Source organism: Cebidichthys violaceus, unplaced genomic scaffold, assembly GCF_023349555.1.
Source record: "Cebidichthys violaceus isolate CVI_PGR_0920_01 unplaced genomic scaffold, fCebVio1.0.p SCAF_19, whole genome shotgun sequence".
Taxonomy (NCBI): Eukaryota; Metazoa; Chordata; class Actinopteri; order Perciformes; family Stichaeidae; genus Cebidichthys; species Cebidichthys violaceus.
The window spans coordinates 6,349,115-6,376,645 of NW_027176361.1; the positions used below are offsets into that span (position 1 = coordinate 6,349,115).

General features: G+C 41.6%; 1 protein-coding gene across 8 annotated transcripts in view; it reads right to left on the reverse strand.

Annotated features, from left to right (window-relative positions):
• Positions 1–27,531, reverse strand: part of LOC137874605 (adhesion G protein-coupled receptor L3-like) — a 207,278-nt gene that overhangs the window by 124,242 nt on the left and 55,505 nt on the right. For all 8 annotated transcript variants that reach the window (XM_068713377.1, XM_068713379.1, XM_068713381.1 and 5 more), the window contains one exon: positions 19,404–19,625. In XM_068713377.1, the coding sequence (XP_068569478.1) occupies positions 19,404–19,458 (55 nt within the window). In that variant the 5' untranslated portion in view covers positions 19,459–19,625. The remainder of the gene's footprint in view (positions 1–19,403; positions 19,626–27,531) is intronic.

Genomic DNA, 27,531 nt, shown 5'->3' on the forward strand with positions numbered 1-27,531 from the left:
ATGAAGCCACAGACAATTGTCCCTCAGCATTTCTGCTCCTCTCTACTGAGCATTGTAGCACCGTTTAGCTCATTGTTTTGGTTTTACAGCCTGCAACTTTACTGTTTTTCTCACTTCTTAAAGTGTCATCCAGGTACCGCTTCTTATCTTTCTTTAAAAATAAACCAAAAAACACGAGAGAAATCACGGAGACACTTGGAGAGGTGAAACAACAAAAGAAGCCCCTCATTATCTTGTCACTTCATTGTGTTCAGAAATCCTTCAGATCCCAACACAGTAAGGCACACTTGCCATGGAAACATCACAAATTGGAATAATCATATTCATTCTGGTGATGAAAGCCATCAATTATCTTCCTCCTAATGGGAAGATGTATTTCGCCCCCTGAAAAGTACTGGTATGGATCGCACCAAACTTTTTGGAAACTGACAAGCGCAAAGAAAAAGGATAACTTAGATTGACTTTGGCAGGTGCATTTAGATGGATGACAAAAGAGTAATCGAGTCTGAATGATAAATACAAATCTTGCTTTGTTTATTGATCTTCATGCTTTTGTGTGTGCTTTCTCTTTTTGGAGAGCAGCCATGCAAAGTGTAGGAGGAAAACGCCCGATTAAATGGTTTCTATTATACAACCTTGGAAATTTGAATCTTGACTGATTTGATCTCTGTGATTTCTCTTCATGAATAATTCTTCTAAGCCTTGTTATCCTGAAAAGGCAAGGGCTCAACACATGCCAGCTTCCCCATAAAAACCACGAAAAAAAAAAAAACATCAGAGTTGCGAGCATGATGCCGTCAACATGGGCACCAGCAATCCCCTAATGTAAGCAAGTAAAAGCATGCCAACGGTGTCTCGGATTACCCGCCTAGTCAACAACTGTGGTGTAATTACATTTGTGCCCGGAGGCGGTGATTGATAGGGCTCATATTCCTCGGGTGCCAGAGCCAGCATCCCGCCCCGCTCGCACACATCGCCGTCTACCTGTGCACATCATCGACAGAGCTATCGAAAATCCAAACGGTCTTATTGAAAGTCCATTCTCTTATCTTAGGCCTGTGTTCCGTTCACTTTATCTCTCTTCACTCCTCTCCAGCTAATACTGTAGAGGAGTATTCACATGCAGAGTGCATCTCTTTCTTCTCCACTGCAGATTCTCCCTGGATAATTCCTCTGCATGCACTGCACAATATGGGGAGAGAAAAAAAAAAAAAAAAAAGAAGTCGTCGTTTGGGGAAAGCCAACTGTCAGGGTCACGCTGGATACTTCCATTACGTTCACACCACAGAGCAGTGCTTTCTTACTCACGATGCTTACAAATCACATAACTCACAAATGAAAATTTTTGAAAAATGCAATTACTCACCAAAAAGGGCAACAGAAAGGTCAGAGAGAAAAATGGTCATTTGGAAAATGTCGATCCCCCGTAGAGCTTTTAAAAATAATTTAGAGGGGGAAACGCTTTGGAGTTTTGAATGTGGGTTTGTTCATAGTAACAGAATAGTTAAGGTGTAGAGTAAGAAGGAACACTTTTGCTGTTAAAAAGCAGAGCTTTTTCTTTGGTCACTGACACATTACCTTTTCTGAATCACCGAGCATTGAAGTGCAGACCGAGCAGAGAAAGAATGACATTTAAAAGTCATCATTAGTAACAAAACAGGGGCCTTCAGGGGCTTGTATTTTCATTTCATCTCCCAAGAAAATGTGTCAGGGACAAGGAGTTAAGGTCAACCAGCACAAATTATTACAATGAGCCTGTCCAAATGAGCCTCCATCACTCTGATAAACAGATGTCGGGGACATGTGACAGCTCTCAACAACACGGTTTCAGATCACTTTCAGACTTCAGCTGAAGTGCGTTAGCTCAGACACAGCGGATAATTTCCCAATAAATAATAATGCTCCCCCTGCAATTAGGCAGCTGGATAGTCTGGCAAAGTACCAAATATGTTCCCAGCAAAGGAATAAAAAATGTTTAGGCTATTAATATGTGAGGATGTAATATTTTATCCTTTAAAAAGGAGACTCAGCCTCCGCAGTAGATGACACAAACTGAAAACTGCATGTGTATGTGCGAGAGGGGGTTGCATTCAAATGAACTCTGACTTCATCGAATGAATGGAAGATAGATGGAAGAGAGAGGAGGAGATGGCAAGGGAACCGATTCGACAGATCAAATGTCTCTTTTTCTACCGAGAATCGCTGGATGGGCCCGGCCCCCAGAGCTAGTGATTAATTAGTGCATGAATCTGGATACCGTTATTTGATTAGACCAATGGCAGCCTGTCACACCCACATCCTAGTTTGCAACAAACGACATTTTCTGGGTGGGGGGGGTGGGGGGGGGGGGGGGGGGGTTAGTAATTTGCAGGACTACTTTGAATTTCAACTCAGAAAAAAAAGAAGTATAGCATTTTTAATAATGCATGAGGGATTATTTATCTTGAAGTGAGAAACAGTTCAGGCAAATTGTTCTCCCAAGTAAATTACGTTAACATATGGCCAAAGGCGAGTAAAATCTCAAAGGCTTTTGCGCAGAATGCCAAATTATCCAGGAAGGGAACTGTCAAAGAAGTCTGCAGATAGAGCATCAACATAACAACATTTGTGCTTCATAAGAAGAACTGCATTGTCAAGGTAGTCAGACAACTTCTGACAAAAGTTCCACAGCTATAAAATTGAGACTAAATAAGCCATTTTGTCGAAACGTGAAGCTGAATGACGGATGTTACTTCTGTAATGATGAATTCATGAGCTGACCACGGGCACGATGGTGACAAACCTTTCAAAACGACTTGATGGCTTTTGACACTTTGACCAATGATGCTGCAAAGCGCAATTAGCATTACTCATTATGACAGGACCCAGAGATCCATTCAACGCGCCCAATGAACGAGCCATTTGTTTTCCTTCCACTTGCGTTCGCTGACACACATTTGAACACATTAATTGGCAACACACCATGCACTTGCAAATTCCAGCAGAGGGGAAAGACTGATGGTGTTCTTTTGCTGGGCGGCAACGTGCAAATGCCAGTTTCAAACCGTCAGTCAAACTGCCCATGATGCCTGGAGGGAAATTAGTTCTCAGTGTTAACAAATTAGCTCAGAGGGAGGACTAGATACAGTGCAGTCATACTAAACTACTGCAGCACACTGGATCAACCTCTGCATGTTGAATATTTGATCTGGGTTTTTTCTTCTTCTTTTTTTTTTTTTTTGGGGCGGGGGGGGGGGGGGGGGGGGGGGGGGGGGTTAAGAGGAGATGCATGCAACCATCTACCTGATGAAATCAAATAAAATAGTCATTACAGAGTAGCAGTGTATTGCTTTTTTCCTCTCCTACGCTAACAGTGTATCGACACCATGAGAGTTAATAACTGTGAAAGTTAATAAATTGGTCGGCGGAGGAAGGGAAATCTGCAGAGCACAGCAACCTCCTTCCCCCTGCGATACGCTTCCAATAGACAGTAACCTCATGTTTGCGTACACACAAGTAACAAACATCGGTACCTCGCCATCACTCCATAAAGGCTTGATTCACATACTCAGAACACAGGGGTGAAGTGTCTTTCCATGCAGCAAGCACTTTCATTTAATTAATCACTACTTCAATTCATTAAGTGTATAGCCGTGGCAAAAAAAAAAAAAAAAAAAAGAGAGAGAAAATGGGAGGCAAGTCTCCCATCAAGGTCTTATGTTCAAAACCACTTCGGTGTGCAAATTACAACATTAGTTTCTTAGGTCAAATCCACTCCAGCTTCCCGCCAGTGATCCCAATCAGTGATGTTCAAGTAGTTTTGTATTTATTTATTTTTATTTTTTAGACTAGCTGAATTTTTTTTTGAAATTCATCTTAATTAAAGGGAACTTTTGTTAGAAAAATACTTCTGTATCTACTTGCTTTTAATTGCCAATTCAGAACAAATTTTGGTTGTTTCCCAGTTTTCCTTCCCACAAATGTAAACAGAGCAGAGGTGTGTGTCCTGCCTCCTATCAGAGAAGTGCCGTTTAGTCAGACGGTTCAAGCCGGAGGTGAGTCTGTGGAGCTGGCAGCAGCCACGGCAGCGAGCCGGGCTTTGTTCAGCTCCCGTCATGTCTGACATCGTTATGCTATTTCCTCTCCTTTCATTGCGTTCTCCCTCTTCCCTGTAACCCACCCACATGTGCAGGCATCACTCAAGGGAACATCTCAACCAAGACTAATGCACCTTGGCCCTCACCTACTGTACGGTGCCTCCCAGGCTGAAATGAACACAATCCCTGTCACACACACACACACACACACACACACACACACACACACACACAGGAGATACACATACATATACACACACACACACACACATACACACACACACACACACACAAATCCCAGAGCAGGCGTGACTCAACATGCCCCAATAGTAACACATGCCCTGATTGTAATTGAGGTCAAAGAAAAGAAACAACGGGCTGATTTTCGTCTTGTGTTGAGGGGAAAGAGGTCTTTTCCTCACTCTTCTTTTACCACACATCATCAGATAAAATTGCCTAAGAGCACACTGGAGGCATGAGCGTGGCTAAATTTAGCATCGCGAGCTGAGAACTGCAGCAGGAACTGAGGTTGTTCGGCCTCCAGACAAGGAAAACACTAGAGTACAAGAGCCAGGCATTCAATATGAAAAAAACATGCACGCTTTCTCAAACATCCGGAGGGAGCTATTTGTGTGCTAAATTGGTTGTACATCTTTCAGATTTCACAGCGAGACATTTACGTGTTTTTCCAAAGGTACCGCTCTTAAACACCTCCTTACAGCCGCGTTCAACTGAAGGATCACCTTTAGAAAACACACATTTTAAAATGGCTGATAAATATATAAAACAATATTCCAGTTAGCTTTGCATTATTGTGGTTGTTTTTTTTTGCGCAGTCAACTTTAGCAACTAATATACTTGAAGTGGTGGTAACTCAAGATCCTTCACTAAAGTAAAAGAAGCAATACCTCAATGTTCAAAGGCTTCATTATAAATAAAGGTTCTGCATTCACAACTTTACTAGAAGTAGAAGCTTAAAAGTGCTACCGGCACAATGTGCATGGTATTATTACTGATGCATCAACATGCAAGCAGCATTTTGATATTGAAGTAAAGCAAATTCAACATGCTGATGGGTATTTAATGGATAACAAGTTATCACATTTAGTTTTTTTAACATTTAAGTTGATGAAATGCTTTGTATGTAAATGATTGATCTTCAATGTAACTGCTTACTGCAGCTGTTAAATAAACATTGTTGATATATTTTTCATGTAAAATAGAGTGGAGCATAATTAAAGAGTACCTTGAAATTGTGCCGAATGTGCTTGTGTTTCGTATTCTGCCTTTACTTTGAGTGTGAAAATCATTTTGTGACAAAATCAGTTTTTGTAAAATTGCTTCAAGTAATATTTGACTTGTTTGCTTGTAACACGGTCAACAAAAACTTTATTTAAATACTTGTTTCTCAAGTTGTAGGCAGCGTGCATTTTTGCTTGGTTTTTTTTCAATCACAATTTTATATTTTGTGCTTACTTTTTAAAATCATGATCTACTTCAGTTTGTCCCTGTCCAGCAGGTCAACTTACACACACACTCTGAAATACAGTCTGATTTAGAGTACGCCTCCATATCTCTTCCTTCATTGATTGCGCTTCATGTATTGCCGTAGTAACCCACAATATTGAACAAGCTCTACGAGCTCGTTTCACACGAAATACAGCACAGACCGATGAGAGAACACCGGGAAGATGCTTTCTCTTGTAATGAAAAGGAAACAAGGCAACATCGCTGTCTGAATGGATCCCAGGGGCTTTGCTCATTAGAGTTGTATTAATGATGCAATAGTGAGTGCAAATAGAGCTGAACCCCAGTGCTAACATATCGGCCACCAGGTTACCACCATCACAACCAAACTGATAACAACGTTCTGCTTTGGCGCAACATGATGTGTGCCTGTTGATCAGGCCGATAGCAGAAAAAAAGAAAAGCACTTAATCTGAGATGACCCCAATCAGTCGACAACACAGCACTCCGCACCACATCAATTGTACATACAAAGACAAACGTGTTTCTCGACATGAAATGAGCATAGTGTGGAGGAAAGATAGTAACATCATTTACATAAAACAGCACATTGGTTGTTGATGAAACCTTGAGAAGAAATTTCCTTTTCAGTTTCTCATGAAACTGTATGAAAAATGTAGCGTAGTGTTTGGAATTCGAGGTTGTGGGAAGTCAGGATGAGCATTTTTCACTATCTCGCCATTTGAAGGCAAAAACAGGAAATTGAAGCTCTCTTTCGCAGCGTCCTTGTTTGCATTCTACTTCATCAAAAGTATGTTCACACAAGGTACGAACTCTATGAATTACACTGTACTGATTTGTTTTCTGCAGCAGAGCACATTTGGAAATGAACATAAGCCAATTCTCTTTCCCATATTCCTGCAAGTAGAAATTTTACTGCAGTGTAATATCCGAGGGGCAAAAAGCATGAATTAATACCAATTAAAGCTCAGCTCTGTACTGTTTACTTACATAATGAAGAACAAGAAATTATTTAAATTAAAATGTGATTTCATGCATATGCATCTGTTGTGTTTTTAGGTTAACAAAGAAATTACCTCATAATTCCAAAATGATGTGTGCCAGTGGAGCCACATCCATAATATCAAGCACACTCTTACTTGAGTGTCATTGCAGATATTATCACACAACTAGTCAATGATAAATCTAGTTAAAGCTGTACACCCCCACAAAAACATCCCTGAAAGGTACAATTCAAAGGCATTTGAACGAGTATAGATACCAGTGAGATGAGAGGTTGGGGGTTGGGTGTGGGGGGGGGGGGTTGCCCTATATACTGTAAGAATCAAAAGGGTGGTGCAATCTCATATGCTGGGTGGCATCAGCAGATTAAGGGCTGTCTGTATCTGTACTCAAAGCAACTGCAAGCTGTTTCTTTTCTTTTGTTACCTCCCTTGTGGTTTGTTCATTCTTGCATGCGTTTGTATGTGCAGCTGCCCACTTTAATACAACATGCATTGGGTTGTGGGGGTGTCTCCCGAGGGACTTATTTCTATCTGGCGAATACACCTACGCAGAACACCGTTCAAGGATGATAATTTCTTCTTGCTCAGTTTCACCTTCATTTCCCTGAGCTACAAAATTACTAGCTAGGCGCAAGCCTCCTCATTGGTCATTTCAGTGGTTCATACTGTACATCTTTAGGAGGTCTTTTCAGAAGGGTCACTGTAGCTTAGGAGGCAATTGAACCCTTTGCTAAGTCCCGCCGCTACTCCATTAAGCTGTCAGATCTACCATGGAGCCCACACTGTCACTAATTGCATAAATAGTATCTAATTTTTGTGTAGTGTAGACACAAGGGCCTACACTACACATCTGAAGGATGTATTCAGGATGTTGAACTGATTCAGCACCAAGACCAGGTAAAAGAAGCTAAAGCACAGTGTAAAAAGTGAACCACCTCATCACCTGGAAATCCAAGACAGAAGACAATGAAATTAAGGACCAACGTTGTTCCTGTAAAGAAGGGGAGGTCTTTATTCACTGTTACAAACATTTAAAGCATGTGTTTAGTAGCGTGTGTAGCATAGATGTGTTAACACTAGTTAATATTGTGCTTACGTACTCCGTAGAAACGGAACATCTTAGAAACGGAAATCTACTTCCAACCTCTCCTGTTAATGAGTATCACTATTGCACAACATTTCACCATGACTAGCTCAAAATCCACAAAACCAGCCTGAAAATGAAGAATGAAACGATTGCATTAGAGCACAGCCGTATAGTTGTCAGACCCTGGTCAAAACTGGCTAAGCTATGATTGGCCTCTGCTTTTGAGGGGCTGGACTCAAGGGTCAATTGTGCGAGCTTGTAGCAATGCTAAATGGTTAGCATTGGCATATCGCCCCTCAAGAAGTTGAAGCAATCAAAACAGGAAAGAGGGAAGGGAGTGTGTGGGTGAAAGGAAAAGTAACAAATCAAAAGTGAACAGGAAGAAAGCAGGTTAAAAAAAAAAGGTGCGAGAGACAAAAACCCTAGTGTTGGATACAGAACAAAATGTGAAAAAGGAGATTCTTTAACCACCCACAGAGTGAGAAATAATCTCATTCCACATGTATGCAGTTAAGGCAGTGCTGCTGAAATTAGCCTGGGTGGCTACGCTACAACTGAGACACACAGCTATGATGATCTCCTTTGATCATCTTTCTTTCTGTATTCAACATGACAGGTATCAGACATAGGGTTTAGCGTGTAGAGATAATGAGAGCTGAATATGTATGTATGGTGCCCACGCAGAAAATCATCTGGCCGCAACTCCTAACATGTGGCATATTGGACCCGAGCATAATAAGCATGACATAGGAAGGAATGTGAGATTTTTTTTGGCAGATTCAGAGCTGTAATGTGTGATACAGTAGCACATTGAGATAGCTTTGCACCTCAAGAAGCAGCTCTTTCACTGAGAAGCTCCAGTGGAAGTGTACAGTTTAAGACTGCTGCAAAGCATTTACAGTTCCTTATAAATCATGAAATCATTATTTGACTTATTTCATGTGTTTGCATTTATGGCTGATAAGAGAACTTTGGCACTACATTTCCCATCATGCCTTATGTCAGTGGTTGCCAACCTGCGGGTAGGGAGACCTCCAAGGAGTCATGAGATACATTTGGGGGATTGTGAGATTATCTACAGGATAAGAAAGTGAAAAACTTTCGGGAAGTGCAACGTTGGCTGTGGGCTGACTTTGACATTTCGGATAAAGTCATTCTACATTAGCTATAAGCACTTCTTTGAAATACAAACAGTCCTCTGGGTTAAAGCTGATTATGTTTGAGGCAAGATCTGAAACTATAATGAAATATAAGCTTATAACTTTAACATGATTTCACAAGTTGCACAGTGTGTGTAATGTACTTGCGATCCATTTTACTCATTTAGGTCATGGAAAATGCAGCAAATGGGCACTCTGGGTTAAATCCAGACCTCCCATGGGTGGCCCCGGCGATCTTTACCCTGACCCCGATACAAAATACCAACCATTGTATTATGCAGAGGGCTAACATGCAGCTGAGAAACATCTGCAGTGGTCCTATGAAAATGACCCATTTTGTTTGATGCCGTGGCTCGCTGTGGAATGACATCGCTCACTCTGCCTCTCCAGTTTCAACCTTTTCCTCAGCCCATCTCGTGGCAGAGAAAGGAGAGCATTATCACGGTGAAAAAGGATCTCCTTCTAACCGCCCTCCTCCTCCTGCCGCCACCAAATGAGGGGCAGTGATCACGGAGGCAGCGTGTGTGTATGAGTGCATGCCTCAATGTGTGTGTGGAGAGTGGGAGGCAAGAGGGAGTGCACCACTGGGGAATGTGCACCTGCAATTTTTCTCATTTGACACAGTTGGTCTTTTGTAGGGTCCCAGGCACAGGGGGATGTCTGTGAAAGTTATGGCTCCTGCCCTTTACCCCACCTCCCGAAAAAAGACATCTTCACTATATTATTCTCCATCTCAGTTTGGAATAGCATAGTCAACAGATGACCAGATAGCAACACACACACACACACACACACACACACACACACACACACACACACACACACACACACACACACACACACACACACACACACACACCTTATCTTATTTGAGAGCTACCAGATGTAACTAAAGCTTGTAACACACTGCTCCATACGGGAGAAGAAAAACAACGACAGCAGTGAAAAAAGCAAAAGAAATATGGTTATAAACAACATTAATCAAGGTCATATTGGATGTATTTATATTTGTTGTCACGTGTTTTTGGTGTCACTAAAGGTCATTTTGTGTTGTACTGCCCTGAGGTGAATAAGACACAGTATCCTATATCTCTGATGCAATTACACCACAGTTATGTCTGGAAAATTGAATATTTGGAAATATTGTAAGTATGTCAGGTAAGCAAATATTGTTTGAAATAGAAAACAAATGCAAACGGTTGAAATCTTTACCCAAACTTTGACCTTCCTTGCTAACTTTTTCTGTTTTCTTGCCCCACCTGGCTTGCCGTGATCTCAGCAATTTATCTGGCGAGTATAAAGTCATCATAATCAATAAGAAATGATGCCAAACACTACAAAAATGTTTGGTAGGTATACCGGTGATCCATGGCCTAAACTGACGATTCCTCCCACATCCAACAGCTGTGGTGCGAGACTGAAGCCAAGCAGTGAGCCCCAGAGTCCTGATACAGCACATCTGCACGGTATGTGGTGGCCAATAAGGCACAATTGTGTTTGAATGTGTGGGAAGGCTTGAGAGAAGCAAGATAAAAAGGGAGGGAGGATTTTCGTATATATCTCTGTGTGCTGTGCATGCAGAAAAATGAATACATAAACCACAGTGTATTTTCCAGCCTGTGGAAAAGCATGAGAACTATAGACTAGTTGACCCTGGCATCCTTCCAAACAAGGAGGCCGTCCGAGGAGCTACCATTACTTCCGCACTATCCATTCCCCTCTCTCCTTCCTTTTATTTTAATGAGAGCACAATTAATAAGGAAATGGAACAGCTTCCTCCACAATGGAACCCTTCTTTTGTCAATGGCTGTATTGAATTCCCCTTCAAGGCCACTGGGCCAGATTGGAGGCCATCTCCAGTATCGGCCCACCTCCCCCACACCAACACCGCTGGCTTTCTATTGCTTGCTCCCTCTCTCGCTTATCCTCAAGGTCTCATGGGCTAATCTGTATCATTTGATCCGCCCCTACCCCCCACCCCTTTGCTCGAAACGCAGACTTTACAATACTTCATATTGATTCGCTGAGACTAAAATCACCAGTTACCGTGCATGCTTGGCTTATTTAATGACAGAGCAGAGGGAAGAAAGAGCAGGGTCACACACCATCTTGCCCGTAATTGTTTTTTTGCGACATCTGTGTGAACTTTAGTTTTACGCAAATGGCATCAGATCTTTAGTATTCTTTGTTTTGTGGATACATTCAAATTCACCCGATAGCTTGAGTGCTGCATATGAAAAGAAAGATCAAAAGGTAAAATAACTAATTAATTCCTTAGCCCTTTTAATTTCCAATGATTCCCTTTGTTAGTCAAATAAAGGTGCTGTTGCTTCACCCTGTCCTCCGAGTCGGACTAAGAAAGGCCGCTGTATTTTCCTCTGCAGTTCTCTAACGCCTCCGATTGTTCCTGAAACGTCCAACAACAGCGGCAAAGTCTGATGCACCAAACAATACAAGACTATAATCAAGATTTACTAACAATGAGGAAATAAAAGCAGCAGCCGGTTGTTTAGGTCTCATTGTACCGTTTTAAAAGAACTGTTAAAATAATATGGTCTTCACTTGCTTCCTTGTTCTGGTGACAGGGTGTCATTATGTCGCCTTTTTCATCAGCAGAGAGTGCCAGTGTATTTCATCCGGGGCAACTGGAACAGCGCTTCACTGTGTGCTGTTGTGTGGCCACTAAGCAACACCGTGCATAAGCTGCAGTAGATTTCCCGTCCCTTGAAATCAGACCTGCTTGTCTCAAAGTCAGTAAAGAATGACCCAAACGCGACAACTTGATCAATAGTCTCAGCTAGATAGTTACTAGTGGTGTAAATATTATCCAATTCTGAAACAACGGTACACGAGTCAGAGATTCAGCGACATCAATACACAACCACAGCTCCGCCTCAAAGCCTGTGTGACATTAAGAACTTTAAGTGACTCTCTTCGCTCTCTGCACTCCTGTGCCTCAAGCGTGTGTTACACATATTTTTATTATCAAAAACATTAAAACCTCACATCCTTACGACAGCTTAATCAAATGGGTTTTGGATTGAGGCATATCGTCCGAAATGTGTCTGTGATCTTGGACTGTGTACCTAAAGTAGATGCATATTGAGAGGGAGAGATGAACAGCGTTAATAGATCCCCCCCCCGACATACACACACACACACAAACAAACATAGAAAATCTAGATATCAGTACATGTTACAGCAACATGTGGCTTATAATGGGGAGATTCTAATCTGAATAATTAGCAAATATGCATATTGTGTGGCCTTGAGGCATGTATCGCAATCATGTGCTGCAGCAGCAGCAGCAGCAATTCATCATGAGGGTGGGGGGGCCCTCACTGTGCTTTACTCACACACTGTCACAGCCTCACCCATGATTGAGAAAGCCTTATGGTGGAAACAAAGCTTATGGGGCCAATCCTACAAAGCTGAAGCATTTGCATACGCAGCACTGTAGCGTCGAACATTGCAACATGTAATCATCTGCCAAGTCTTTCGCAGCGCCGACTGTGTCATCAGAACACAAATATGTCACACATGCAAACATGTATGCGGATGCATTGGATTTATTTTACAGGCGAGGGATTAAACGCATATGCTGCTCGTATAGATTTCACAGTAGGAGGGGGGGAAAAAAGTAATTAATTTCATAAATTGAGTGAAGAATAGGTCACTGCTTTGTCTCTCTGCGTGGGTTTTGTTTGCCCTTCCTGCTCCTCACATTCCACCCACGCCCCAAATTACTGCCGGAGCCCTGCCGCTGTGCTGTGTGGGAAACCCTGTGGTATTGCACGCCCACCACGTTTGCCCTGTGAGCTGGTCTGTGGGGTTACTGAGCAATTCTCTCTACACTCCACCAGACACCACAAACGTACACGTGCACTACGTGCACGCGCACATTATGCGGCCTAATGTAAACTAACATCCACTGCCACCTGACCTTGCTGTCAATATCCATCCTCATTAAACACCATTCGGCCAGCTGCAGGTCCACTTTAAATGGCATCATTCAGCGCTTACCAAATTATGCCTGCGCAACTGTGCTCAATGAACGGGGAGGCTAACTCATTTATTTGGAAGATATACACAGCTTCCAGTACGGACACCTATAAAACATGCAGCGGTATTTAACCCCACCCTGCCATTCTTAATGTTGCTGTCATCCATTTCTCTTGGGTTGCAAGTTCTGACAGCAATTTGGCAATGTCTACTGGTGCCATGGGCAGCAAAGGCCATTCTTTTATTCCCCAGATCAAGCAGGTATTGATTTTTCACTCATTATAGAAGAGCATAAAAAGTGAAGGGATTTCTGCGAGCCACGCACACAGAATGTTACTTGGAATAACATGGAAGTGAGAACTGAAAGGGAATGCAGAGAAAAGTGGATGTTAAACCCAGGATATGTACTTTAAATTCAAACGTAACAATTCTATTCAAATAAGGCCACATGCACTGACAAAACCAGACCCGCTAAAACTGCTATTCAAAAAGTATTCAGAAAGAAGCGATGAAATAAACTGGCATCTGAATGACAACGATGGAGGCCTCCCTTAGGGTAGGTATTAAATAAGTTGTGTTTTTTTTCCATAACTGCAACACTATTATCTATTTTCAGGAAGCCTTGTGTGGCTTATGGGAAAAGCATAATCCATTTCCAGGAAAAAGATTTGAGAATTAAAAAAAACCAAACTGTTAAAGCATTAAACCCAGAGCGTTTTTTTTTTTTAAATCTCATCAAAACCATTTTCAAAGTGATCGCATTCTTATGGTAAAGGCAAGAAACACAATTATCTGAACTTTACATTTTGCCATTAACAAATTGCTCTATCTTTAGATTAAAATGTGAAGATCTCAAGTCAGAGCTTTCCTGCAGCGCTCAATTTTTAAAATGCATCTCTGTTGTCTAGTCATGCCTGTACTTAAGACTGAAGTGAATTATGTTCATCATCATCATGTATAGTGCTATATTTTCAGCACAGATTTAAGTGCAGTGACCGTGCAACGGGGACGTACTAATGTCAAAAGGCATAAGCGGATGTTTTTCTGCCTGCACCCGTTTAGTATTTCCCTGGCCTTGCCTTGATATTTATTGTCCCTGTATGTGCAGTACAGTCAAGCTCCAATTTGAGCGATGTTGTACACATTTCCAAAACCTCATCCGGTGTGGATGACGCTCACTATCTTGCACAACTAGCGCTGGGGTCTTACAAGACACAAACGAGGTTGTAAATAAGAGTTTTTAGCAATGCTAAGACGGAAATATCTCAACAACTATTGGACCGATAGCTGTTCGATTTTGTACAGATATTCTGCGGATGTATTATCATGACTTTGGTGATCCCCTGGCATCTCCTCGAGCTTCAGCATGACGTTAAACAATAGTTTAGGTAGTTATTGGTTGGGAATCAGCTGGTAGCTGAGATACACGATGCATAGCACTAGTGCTGGGAGGTTGGCCGGACGGTTCTTGTGTTAAAAATGTCCGCTTAATAATTAAACGTACGATAAAGTAATTTTCAGGGTTAATTGGTTGATGTGTTAAAAAAATACCGTGATATATAGTGAAACCGCCAGAATCTTACAAAATACCGTGATACACATTTTTGGGCATACCGCCCACTACATAGCACTGCACAAAGTTTCCCCAAATTCCTTGGCTCACTTCTTTAACTTCTGTAGCCTTCTACCACCCACTCATATGACACCTCGAAATACACAAGGCACATGTTCATGTTATTGAGAATGTGGCTGCTCAAAGGCTACAATCATTAAACGCTTTGTTTACTTTCACCAGAGGGAAACAGAATAAGTGTAATCCTGCCCTTAATTCACCTTTATTAAACAAGGTTATTTTCTGAAACTAACGTCCCATTCAAATGCATATATAATTTATGACTATCTGCCTGTACATTATGCTGCTGCAATGAATGATTGACATCCACCCACTCCAAAGCCCACTTATTTTCAAAGCTTCGAGAGGCATCTCACAGGCACAACAAAACAGTACATGCCTCAGTGGGCTCTCCAAAGAACTTTCTCCCGCTTTGAAATATGAGCACAAATAAATCATTTGTTTAATTAATTAAGCAAATTAGGCAAATCCAGGGACGCCTTCGCGGATGGAGTCGGTGCCCTGGCACAAGGAGATTAATTAAGTGGATCCGAACGGGAACAGTGAGACTGACGTTGAAGTTTAATGCCCTTGTTTGGTTCCAGTAGACACAGCTATCCTCAGTATATTGGTGCAGATACCTCAGCGGGAGCAACAGAGGGTGCTTGTAAGGTGCATGTTGGCGTAAGAGTGAGGGGACATATGAATGAAAGGAATAGAAAGACCAAAGCAAGATGGATACTATATGTTTATTCTTTCTACACTCTGTCCTTCTTAGCCTCCCTTGCAGAATCGCCACTTACCTGACACTTTTCTGAAAGCTACAAAAAACTGCAAACACACATATGCTAAACAGAAACGTCGGGTACACATCTGCCTCGCTGTCTCATTCATCCTTAATTACATACCTGTCCGTCCCCCCGTCCCCCAGCAGGACGATATCTGCTTCCAGGCTTGATGTATGCACTAGTATCTGACCATGAAAAATATGTGTCAGACTTCACACTTTCATCTCTTGGATTGGTCCACGAGCCGTCATCCATTATAGCCGCTCTGTCTCAGATTCCATGTGGTGGTATTAAGTGGAATGAATATGAAATCCTTTCTGGAGCATTTTACATGCACAGAAACACATGATTAATGCGCTGCTCAGGCATGGCCAGAGTGTTTGGGACATTGCTTTTTCATCGTTATTCACTGTAACCAAAACAATGACAAGGGTGCGTTTTACTTATTTTTCAACCCAGTGACAGCATCTGCGACGGAACTTTTATATTAATCTCGCAAGACATTGTCGCTATACACAGACACACACACACACACACACACACACACACACACACAGACAAATAGACAGATCACATGAGCAGGCACACACACAAGCAAAAGACGCATCTCCACCCACACACAGCCACAAATCCCCCACCACTCCTTAAGCTGCATTCTATCATTGACTTTATTTTATCGCGCTTGTCCAGAAATATTCCTCATTTTCTGTCAGACAGCTGGTTACGTGTTGACAGACAAATGAAGACAAGGAAGGACAGGACGCCGTGCAGCTCCAAATGCAGACTCTCAGCTAGCGCGGCGTGTGCATGTGTGTGCATTTTTATACACACATGTTGTGATTATTTTGTGAAACTTGGCATGTGTGTCAGAAAAAAAAAAAAAAAAAAAGAGTGATTTTCCCATTCATGTGAACATGTGTGTGCATGCTGGTGCCTGACTGTATATAGACAAAAGGGACAGTAGATCCCAAAGTAGGCCAGCATCCCCTGGAGTACGCATTCCCAACACTCTAAGGGAGAAACATGCACAGTGACATTGTGGTGACTATTCCCACTGAAGCTTCCCCAGCTGCAGAACAATTCACCGGCAACATCTGGATGTGTCTGCTTTTAGCATCAGGGTTTGGGTATTAAATGATTTCTTTTTCGAAGTAAAACTGCCAAATGATTTACTTGGGATGTCAACCACTTCATCTGGTGTTCAAACAAGCCCAAAATGCTTAAATGCACTTCCTTTAGGGCATTAGTTACAGCACCAAAAAAAAACATAGCGACTATATGGTGTCAGCTGCATGTCAGCTATTCCAAAGGGATCAATGAGTGATTGATTGTTGTGTAGGAGTAGCACAGAATGATTGATTTACAGGACTGTGCAGGTGTTTTTGAACGTTTTAGCTCATTTATGACAAATCATGCATGCTTTGCTGCTGGTCATTTTTCCAAACAGTTCACACTGCTTTTAAGATTGATAAATGCTTTTTCCTACCCTGTCATACCATACTGACATAAACTAACAGCAATGGCCGATTGGAGGCTAGAGAAATACCAGAGGGCTATGGTATGCTTGGAAAAAGCAACACTGCACTAATTTAAAGTGTATTCGATTTGTGGTAATTGAGCTAAAATATGCAAAAACAAAACGTACTTCTTTTAAAAGGTGCACTATTTAATATCTGTACAGCCACATGCTCCAGAGGAATAGGAGACATAATTTCACCTCTACTACTGGGTCCTTACAATCTAAATCTACAGTCATCAGTTATACAAAAAAAGCTAACTTTTTGACACAATAGTCGACCAAACTGCTGATACTCTGCAGATCCGGTCAAAATAAAACTGTTTTCTCATAATCGTCATGTGTGGCATCAGCCTACAGTTTAAGTTCAGTCATGTTTGTGTCTAATGTGCTACTACCCGAGGGCTGTAGGGTCCGTGTACGTTTCAATAGTTTGTTAAATTGATGCAATCCAAAGTGGCAGAGACGAGAAAACTACTTTTCATTCAATGTGATGCAATAAACAAATGACTATTATTAAGTCCTCGGGGCAGCTGCACTTCGTCCGTACTACTGGTCCTCTCATGTCTGGATAGTTGTTAACATGCTCATTTCAGATTATATCTCTACCTTCAATACATATATATGTTTGAATGTTTTAACTTACAATTCTGGCCAGATCTCCTGCGCCTCACATTGCACCTTAAAATAACCCAGCTGTCACAGAGCGTCTGCGGTGGACATGTTTAAGACACGTCTCTCAGACGTCCATCTCCTTTAAACCACGGCACATCAATCCCCCTGTGACACTTTCTAATTGGCCAAGGCTGATGTCCTACAGTTAGTGTTTATCCAGGCAATGGAGCATTCAAATGCTTTAAATTCCCAAGACAAGCTTAAATGCTTTTTGTTCCGATGGAGTTTGTGGACAGTGTACACTTTTTAAAATGCAGCAGAGAGACGGAAGATTCACATGGTTAGGTCTAGAAATGCTTACTGCAGGCTTGACACATCTGATGGACTGATGGCTAATAATCGTTCAAACTGACACATATATTGAAAGCACAAGAAGAGGAACCGAAAGAAAAATGGGGCACAGGACATTATTTTAATCAAACTCAAAATGGAACAAATGAACCGGGTGAAATCAGGTTCCACAAGGGGAGTGGAAGCTAGCGCCGACTCCCACTCAACATTACTTTTCATTCATGTCATTTCAATAGCTACTGAATCATCATCAGCACCTCTCACACACAGAGCCCTGTGTTCATCCCACATTACTGAAAGGAGGGATCTAGTTAGTGTGACCAAAGCTCAATACGACAGGTAGCCTCGTGACCTCAGCACTCTGTACATTACTCCACCATTTCAATCACAACACAGTGTTAGCGCTACAGAGGCAGGATGTAACTTTCAGAGTGCTCAACTTACAGATGGGAAGAAGCAGTAACTGTAAAACGTTAACTGCCTGTGCATCCGTATCATCAGCTGGAACTGAAGGTGAATTCCCCTGGAGAACTCTTTTGTCATGGGTGCCATCATTGCAGAAAAGTAAATATTTGTGGTATTCTGGTAATAAAAACGTGATCAAATAAGTACACAAGTTAAAAACAAACAACAGTATGTAGTTATTTCTTATCAAAATGTATTTTAATTTCAGTTCCACTTTAAAACTGCAACCTATATTTCTCTTGGTCCTATCAGCTGCCGCATAAAGTCTCAACCTCTGGTCAAAAGAGCTCTCAAAAGATAAATGCATGACATATTGCTGTCCCCTGACCTCTTTCTATTGAGCATTAAGGCAAAACTAACGATGCCGGAAAGCGTGCTGTCATTAGCACTTTATGGTGAACTCGGTTGTCCCCGCCCTGCGTGAATATCACAGCATAAAAACTATTTAATTAGCTTGAAATCTCCCATTAATGGTTTTAGCCATATCCAATTAACATTGCTATGGGCTATTGCCCCACTCCCAACCCTCCCTACATCCAAACCCTACTTGATTGTGACCAGCCGCCCCATACACACACACTTCCGCAAACAACCACCACTGATTTTGTTTAATCGGAATTTAAATGACTTCATTTAGTTTGCCTCTGAAACAATTCACAGAAGGCCAAAAGGGAAATGCTGCAGAAACACAGCGGTCTCCGTTTACCGACATGTGGGAAAACAGAGTCCTCACAACTTAATCTTGAGATCTGAATGCGTGAAATGACAAAAGAAGTCATTTTTGTTTTTCCTCCTGCGATTCTCACTATACTAAACATGCGCCACAAAGCCAAAGCTGTGTTAATGATTCTTTGAAAGCAATTTCAGTTCATTTCCTATTGCCAGGAGAGCAGGAGACTGAGACAGGAGGAAGAGGGACAGATCTAAAAATAGATAGAAAATCAGAGAAAGTAACAAGAGACAAGAGAATGCAAATAAGTAAAGTGGAGAAAAAAAAGCTCCAGTTTAAGGAGTAAAAAACTGCTAATTAGCGGGAAGAGATATAGATGCCAAAATCGTGACAGCCATAAGTCAAAGGCTTTTATCTCTGAAACTGGCTCTTGAAAAGCAAAAAGAGGAAATTCCGATACGGCTTCAAATCCTGCCAGTCACAAAATGAAATGGTATGTTTTCGTCCCCACATCTGCTCCAAATAGACACAAACAGACAAACACACAAGCTCTACAGAGCCAAACTCACCCAGAGCGGCTGGTGCGAAGAGGCTGGCGAAGACTAGCAGGCGTGCGGTCCACATGGCCTCCTCCTCTTACCGCCCGCTGCTGAAGGTCCCAGTTGAGTTCAGTCTTTTGCTGGCAAATGCCCAAATCGGGTGCTTCCTTTATGGCACGGCTCCCTCCACTGCGCCACACTTCCCACAAGACCACGAGTCCTGCTACTCTGGTGCCAGATGCCGTCCCAAATCTGTAAAAAAAACAAAAAAAACAACAACAACAAAAAAACATACCTGTTAGCTGAACAGAAGACTTTAAATGAATGAGTTATTTGTTCATTTACAGGAACAATTTGTCTTTTCCAGTAAGAAACACAACAGATGGATGCACCATGGCTTTATCATCCTTGCGCGTGGCCCTTATGGCATCATGAGTTTCAAGTTGTCATCAAGTGACATGATGCTACTTGCTCAATCTCCAATCAGCTGAACACATACCGGGTGAGATCAGCCAAACACTAAGACGGTGCGAACCACAAAATGTATTTTTGTTGAATCTGTTGTTGTTTGCTCATCAATGTGTTAACTCCCCCACCTCACCGCCAAATGACTCCCACAGAGCGACAAGCCCAGGCGATGAAGTGCATGCTGTTTTGGGCGGACAGCTACGTGTGTGTATATGTGTGTGTGTGTGTGTGTGTGTGTGTGTGTGTGTGTGTGTGTGTGTGTGTATATAGGGTATACGCCTTTACCCGTGTGCTCCAGACCTTATGTGTATTCTTGCAAGGCCTGATGGTAATTGACATACGAAAAGCGGCGGTTCCCTTTCTTGTGTGCATGAGCCATAACTTCCCAGCTTGAGTTTTTGCACCTGCGAATATATTTGCGTGGCTTAAGAAACGACTACTGTGCACACAGGCTTCTCTCCAAAATGCCGGTCAACAAAAAGGCTAAGCAGATCTACTCTGAACAGATGACTGAGGCAGAGCTTCCCTTGACCTCCTCTCAGCTCGTGGGAGTGCCGTCACCGGTGAACTCCTGACACTGGATGAAGTCATCCCTAAGCTATTGCTGGTTAACATCAAATGACATGAAAGAACATGAAATGTGATGTCTATGGCGTTGGCTTGTGACTGCTGTGAGATCAACACTTGTCGAAGTGGATGTGTCAGTATTCACAAAATAGTGTGTGAACATTTGCAACTCCACATCCCATGAGTAAAGTATGAATATAGAAAACACTGTTGGATGAGGACAAAAATGGTTTTATCTGTATTCTGATGAGATTCTCTGATGGGGATCATCCCCATCAAACCCATATCATGATATTAAGGTTAAGTCAGCTTTAATGATTAGGTAATCCAAACCCCTTGATTATCCACTCTCAACCATGATCTCCTCCAGAAATCTAATCTCTGCAAAAATGATGCAAGCCAAAGAGTGCACACAACGCGGCCATCCTCTACACAGGCATTACGCTTGCTCATCAGGCATTCCATACTGCATGTAACATCGTGGGGGAGTTAATCCCATTGTGGGACGTCAGAAATTTGGGTTACAAAAGGTCAAAACGTGAGCGCTGCATCAAAGGACAAGGCACTGGGGAAGCTGACTGTCATCAACATCTCAAATTACACCGACGCTACATTTTAAATACACCTCGATCCTTTTATCAGACTTCCCATGCCTGCATGGAGCTGTGCTTCCTATGTCGCAGTGACATTTACATGTCTCGAAATCCAGTTCTTAATACCCATTCAAAAATCCGATTAAAGCAATCTGATTAAAGCAATCAGATTTTTTTTGGAGCAGATATTATTGGGTTTAAGAGAAGAGCAGCAAGCGTCTTTTTCTGCATAAACAGAACATTTGGGTAATATTAAGAGGTCAAAAGTCTGTGTGCTCATCAGCAAAGTCTTGGCAGAAGGCCATGAGTGCACAAAAGAGCCTGAAAAACATCTACTATTGTTAACGCCATTCCTTGTGGGTGTGAGTGTATGTATGTATGTATATATATATATATATATATATATATATAGGTATTTTAAGGTACTAAAATAGCAATGTGTAAGAGTGTATTTGATCAAAGAAATATCCTTGTGAGTAAACAGCTCTTTTAATGAAACGCTCTGACAGCTGCAGGGAAAAGCTGAATTAAATATGACATCAAATCAGATGCTGTGACTCCCTTGACAAAAAAATACATTATTGCAGGAATAATCACATTTAAATACACTGTCCAAGCGGCAAATTAGACCTGAAGTTTATACTCGATGAAAATTTCTAAATTGTAGATACAGACTCAAAACGGACGCACAGCCAACAACATGTTGAAAATAAATATTAGACATGACAGCCTTTCACTGAGCTACATGGTTTGCCTGTTGGTGTATTGCTTTTTAAAATGTTTCAGGTTTGCAACCAAAGTGTAGAAAAAGTAGCAGAGATATGGGCTGTTTCTATTGCAGAAGACAATGAGTGTTTAAGTGAGACAATATGCGCCATATCTCACAGTACAACCGATAAAGCAGCAACTACATGCACAGGTGTTAGTTAGAAATTATCACATAAAATGAAAAACACTATCACAGTCATTAATTTCCTCTCAAAAAAAATGTGTGGGCTTAGGTACAGGAACTGCTATCAACCGCCAAAAGAACACATCATAAAATACATATTTATGAGAAGGGCTTGGACCCGGTTCAGAGAAGAAGAGTTAAAAAAAAAAAAAAAGAGACTGAGCTATAGTCCAGCATTGCCAACTCGTCTTGTATTCCAGAAGGAGCCGTATGATACATTATGGTACTGACGTTTCAAGGGTACTCACTCTGAGGGGGATTTAGGATAACTCCCTTAGATAAGTTGGCCAACATTTAGCAGCGACCGCAGCTTGTTCTCAGCCACATCAAGGAGACTTCTTCATTACCGTCTCGCTGTTTCCTGCAGAACAACTTTTTCTAATCAGTGTTGTTGTTTTTTGTTATTTTAGTCATGCGTGTGCCAAGGGGCCCAGATGAAACCTGACAGATCTAATTAATTGACTTTTCTATCTCGATAAAGCAAAACGGAGCCGGGTGATATAGAAACGGCAACACTTGATGGAGGGTAGAATATGATGCCTCGCAGCAATCGTGTGACTTGGAGAAAAAGACAAATGGGAGGCAAAGAGCGTTGAGGGGAAATGAAACCTACTGTATTAGTTTGATTTAAGTTGGATCCTCAATTAAGGCTGCATTCAGGGGGCTTAGGACAAATTGAGACTAAACATGCTACAGAAAATACAGAGGAATTCTGTGTGGTAATCTTGCAAATGACAAAAACACCTGTGAAGGTGTTCATACAGGATTACGAAGATTATTTATTCCTGAACACCTCCCGCCATCTTGACATTGATAACGCTCCCATGCTCCTCAACTACACCCTTTTCACGGCAGCCATATTGACATGAAATAGCAGGCAAACACAAGTTTAATTAATTAAATTAATTACGATTCCGTTCCACTTAGTGTAGCAGAGCCTTTTCAGTGAGTCAACATGCACAATAGGCCCTTTTCACAGCAGCCATTTTGACATGTCATTGGAGGGTAAACACAGGTGTAATTAATAACATTAATTATGGCCCCGTTCCATTTCGGTGGGCCAGGGCCCTGGTGTTGTGCGTGCTGGCTCGCTGGAAATGGCTGTGACACACGTAATAGAATGGGACCATCGTTAACTTTATCAGTTTCACCTGTGTCTGCCCTGCTACGTCGTGTCAAAATGGCTGCTGTGTGAAGGGCCCACAGCAGCACGCTGACTCCGTCTGACCTGAAGGGAACACAACGGTAATAAGGATCTTTGGTGACACGTTGTTTTTTTTTTACCCTATTATTTCATGTCAAAACGGCTGCTGTGAAAACACGTTTATTGGGTGAGAGTCAAATATGTAATGTTGTAATTAGGCATGATGAGGGACTGTGCTTCATCAATCACACAACACCTGAAATCAACATTTCTCAGGAGGGCAGGCTGGAAACCTAAATACATTATTTTCAAAAACAAATGAAGAAAATCATTATATGCTGTATACATTGGCATTTGGTTGAATTACCTGTCACCACTGCAGTGTCATTTCTCTCATGGAAATTTGTTGAGGGCCATTTCCTTCATGTTCTACAAACCCTGGTCAGCCTGTCTCTGGCTGCCTTTTCTTACTTTGTCCAACTCCTGAGTGCAGTACAGTATGCCCATTGTTTTACATGCTTTTTACATATACTTTTCATATTTAAATACACAACTACCAGTTTACATACGAGTCAGTGTCTCTCCACTGTGATTGCTGAACAGCATCACTGCTCTGGCTCTAAAAGAAAAAGAACGGCAGGTCATTTCAAATCTGGTGATTATTGAAGTACTATTTCTTGTACTTTTTTTGACGGTTTTCATCGACTATAATGCATTAATCCACGTATTGTGTTTTTTTTTTTATTTCCTCATGTGATGGACTTAAACACCATGTGACAGTGTATTGCAATTAACAATGAAACGGATCTTATTGGGTCAGAGTATTGGGTGGACGATATGGTTAAATTATTCCACCATGCTAAATGAAATTTGTATAAAAAGGTCAAATACATATCACAATAGAATACAATAATAACCCAAAGTAAATACATGGTATCCTGTGAACTCAATATTGCCATGAAGCAGTCCTGATTATGGATTTGTATCATTGCCCATAATACAACCACGGATATTAACAAAGTAGATACACTGAAAAACTGTATATAATCATATCGCCAGACTGAGCATCCATAGCTATAACAGAAGTGATACGAATGTGGTTTTTCAGTTTAACAATTACACTCAAATCAGACATAAAGTCCCATCATGAAATACATTATTCTCTTGGGGGCTGCAACTAATAATTATTTTCACTTTCTCAATTAATCAATTCATCGTTTGACCTATAAAATGTCAGAATTTAGTTAAAGAAAATGCCCATTATAATATCCTAAAGCCCAAGATTTTGACAGTACAAGACCACGAATCTTCAATTTTGAATCCAAAGACAAAGAATAGCAGCAAATACTGAAAATTGAGAAGCTGGACAATTACTAATATAAAATGATTATCAGAAGGTTGCTCCAAAAGTCTCATTTTAAACCTTTTAAATGACAGATATGGATATCGTCATCTCTGTAACCCTAACATAAATGGTAAGATGGCCATCACATTGGTGCACTTTACCACCTGAGGGCATTCCTCCATTTTTCTCTTCCTGACCCGAGGAACCAAATATGATTTTCATTAATCCAGAGACATTCCATACAATGCTTCCGCAACAAAGTGAAACTTGATCCCCAGTGTTATCTGATGGGGACGTACTAAGTATGATGTTACCAGTCACGCCTGCTCGATGCCCTCCCACGTAACACTATGTAATGAAGTGGGATTGTGTTGCCGGGTTAAATACCATGTCTCAGATTTTCAAATGTTTCATGTCCAGATGCTTATCACGCCAGTGAGGAGGGCTTGGTAATTTTTATGAGACAGTGTGTTCATGCAAATGAAGTGTCTCATATAAAATGAATATTAATCAAGCACACTGTCTGCATACAGTTTGATAGATGAGCACTCACTCGGAAATCAGATGAGCTGAGATGATTAAAATCAAGATGATCCATTCCTTCTCGAGTTAAAGATTGTTTTTCCACTTGGTTGGGCTTCCGAACCTTGCTGATGGTTTAAAATTGAGCGGTCAATGTTACGATACTAAACGCGGCAGAAATGTCAAAACCGTGCTTTGTAATGCAAGTTGAAAGGTGTGAAAAAACTGAAGGGAAATGGTGAGTGCTCCTTTTAAGTCACCGTGAGCATCCCTGGAGCTCGACAACGTGAGCAGCAAGGCATTCACTCATACAATTGGTTTTCCATGAGGGACCCCAACACAGCTAGCCAGTGACAGGCAGATAATGGCGCTAACTTTAGCCTGCACAGTCTCTGAATGGTCCTGTATGATAGGCTTGCTGAGTGTGACTGATGGCTTTAGGTTAAATAATGGGAGCGTCCCTCCTCCCTTCCATGGGCATCAAGGTATTGCAACCACACACAAAACACTTCCCGACTACAAGACAAAAGAAACGCATTCCATTAGAGGAAATGACTTGCACAAACAATAAAAAACCGAGCTGCAAAACAAATAAAACTAATTGCCATTACAAATATTTAACAGTACAAAGGCACACAATAGGAATGGGTTACATTCCCACAAAGGAGGGAAATAAAAGCACAAAGGCCTGTACAGTTGGGAGAATTAATGCAGACAGATGCATCGTTTAAAGGCAGGGCAAATCTGCCTTTAGACAGTTCTCCATTATAAAGCAAAGCTCAGACACTCTCCATTTTCCACGTCTTCCTTTTCTACCCTCCTCTCTTTTTCTCTCAGCATATCTTGCCTAATGCAGCACAAATGGATCCTAAACAAAGGAAGAAAGAGAGAAAGAGGCATATTGGGAAAGGGAGGGATGTAAAAGATTAAAGGATGAAGGATAAGAGGACAGAGAGAGAGAATGGGAGACCAGTGAGATAAATGGGAAAGATGGATAAAATGGATTCAAAAATAAAAAAAAAACTGAAAATAGACTTGATATTTGAAGATCATGAATTGCAGTGAATGAATCCAACGTGCAACCTTCACTTCAGCTGTTGTTGCTATAGTGCAGGTTAATTCAAATTCAAACAGGTCCCGTGACGAAAATTTCCTCCCAGCAAAAGTCCCAACCTCAAAATGCCTAAATTGTGTCATATAGCCTACCTCTACGTCTATCAAATAGAAACAAGATGCATGTCCTTATCATTTCAGCAGTGGTGGAATGTAATGAAACATTTACCAGCTGCAAAATTAAAGTGCTGCTTGAATTGTATGGTACTACGAGCCCTCTTTACTATACGATGGAGCTAAGGCCTACATATAAGTAGAATAAAACAAGACAGAATCTTCTGAATAAAATAAACCACTCTTTCTATTTTGTTCTACTTCCTTTCCTAGAGATGAAATGGGCATGTGACTGCCCTGCAGAATGTTGGCTTGAGCTGGAGTTAGCGTCGTTCTTATGCATGTGTAGGTGTTCACTGGTGAGCCTGGAACGATACTCGGTTTTAACATTGTTGAGAGCGGAGAAAGCTGACTCACAGATGTAAGTCCATCCAAACCTGGTCAAGGTGTTCAGTGTTACTTCTGTTTGAACGGGGAACAACAGTCTCAGGTAGCAGGTCCATGTACTCCATGCTGTCTCTACGCTGCTGTTCTCTCGGGCCGACTGTGTTCGTACGATGAGCAATCGATTTGATTGGCTCAATTGAGTGAAGCTGCTGCCGTATTAACTGGATTAGCTGCACTAAAACAACCCTGACCGAGTAAAAGGTAGAACCTTTACTGGGTCAGGGTCTGGACCATAACACTGTGATGCCCGCTATAGTGGCTCAGGTGGGCATGTTACCATGAAACCTTACCTGTTTGCCATTAATCACCTACCTGGAGCAACCGGCATGCTGTGCCCACAAACACTGCAAGGCATTGTGTGGCCAGGCTTGATTTGGGATGTGAGCCTGAAGGCAGCACATAACATGACTGCAGAGGCCTAAACTGCATCATTGCTCATGGCAAACGCATCCAAATGTTTATGCACATAATCAAACAATGAGATACGGCGTATACATTTAAAACACTGTGACCTCGAAGGTAAATCCCATACACGGTATGGATTTCATTTTAGACAGCGGCATCAATATATTGCCAATGTAATATGCTTGCAAGAGCAATTTTCCAAGATACGAGTTGACAGCATTGGCAGGGTTTATGGATATGATGGATACGTGGTGAAAAAAAGCATGAGCTCACAGCCACACGTTGTTAGGCATGTTAGCACCGTAGCCCTAGGGATGGCAGCCTCTGTCTGTCTGCACCACTTTGGCCAAGACGTTGTCGTTAAATTAACATTAAAATGTAGAGATATCACATTTCCTCGAGCGCCAAGATGAGGTTCACATTTGTGGTTGTAAGTGACATGTCTCAACAACTATTTGATGCACCATGGAAGTTGATACAACCATTGGGAACATGTTAAACTGGGATGGTGAACACTGTAAACATTATACCCGTTTAAAATAAGCATG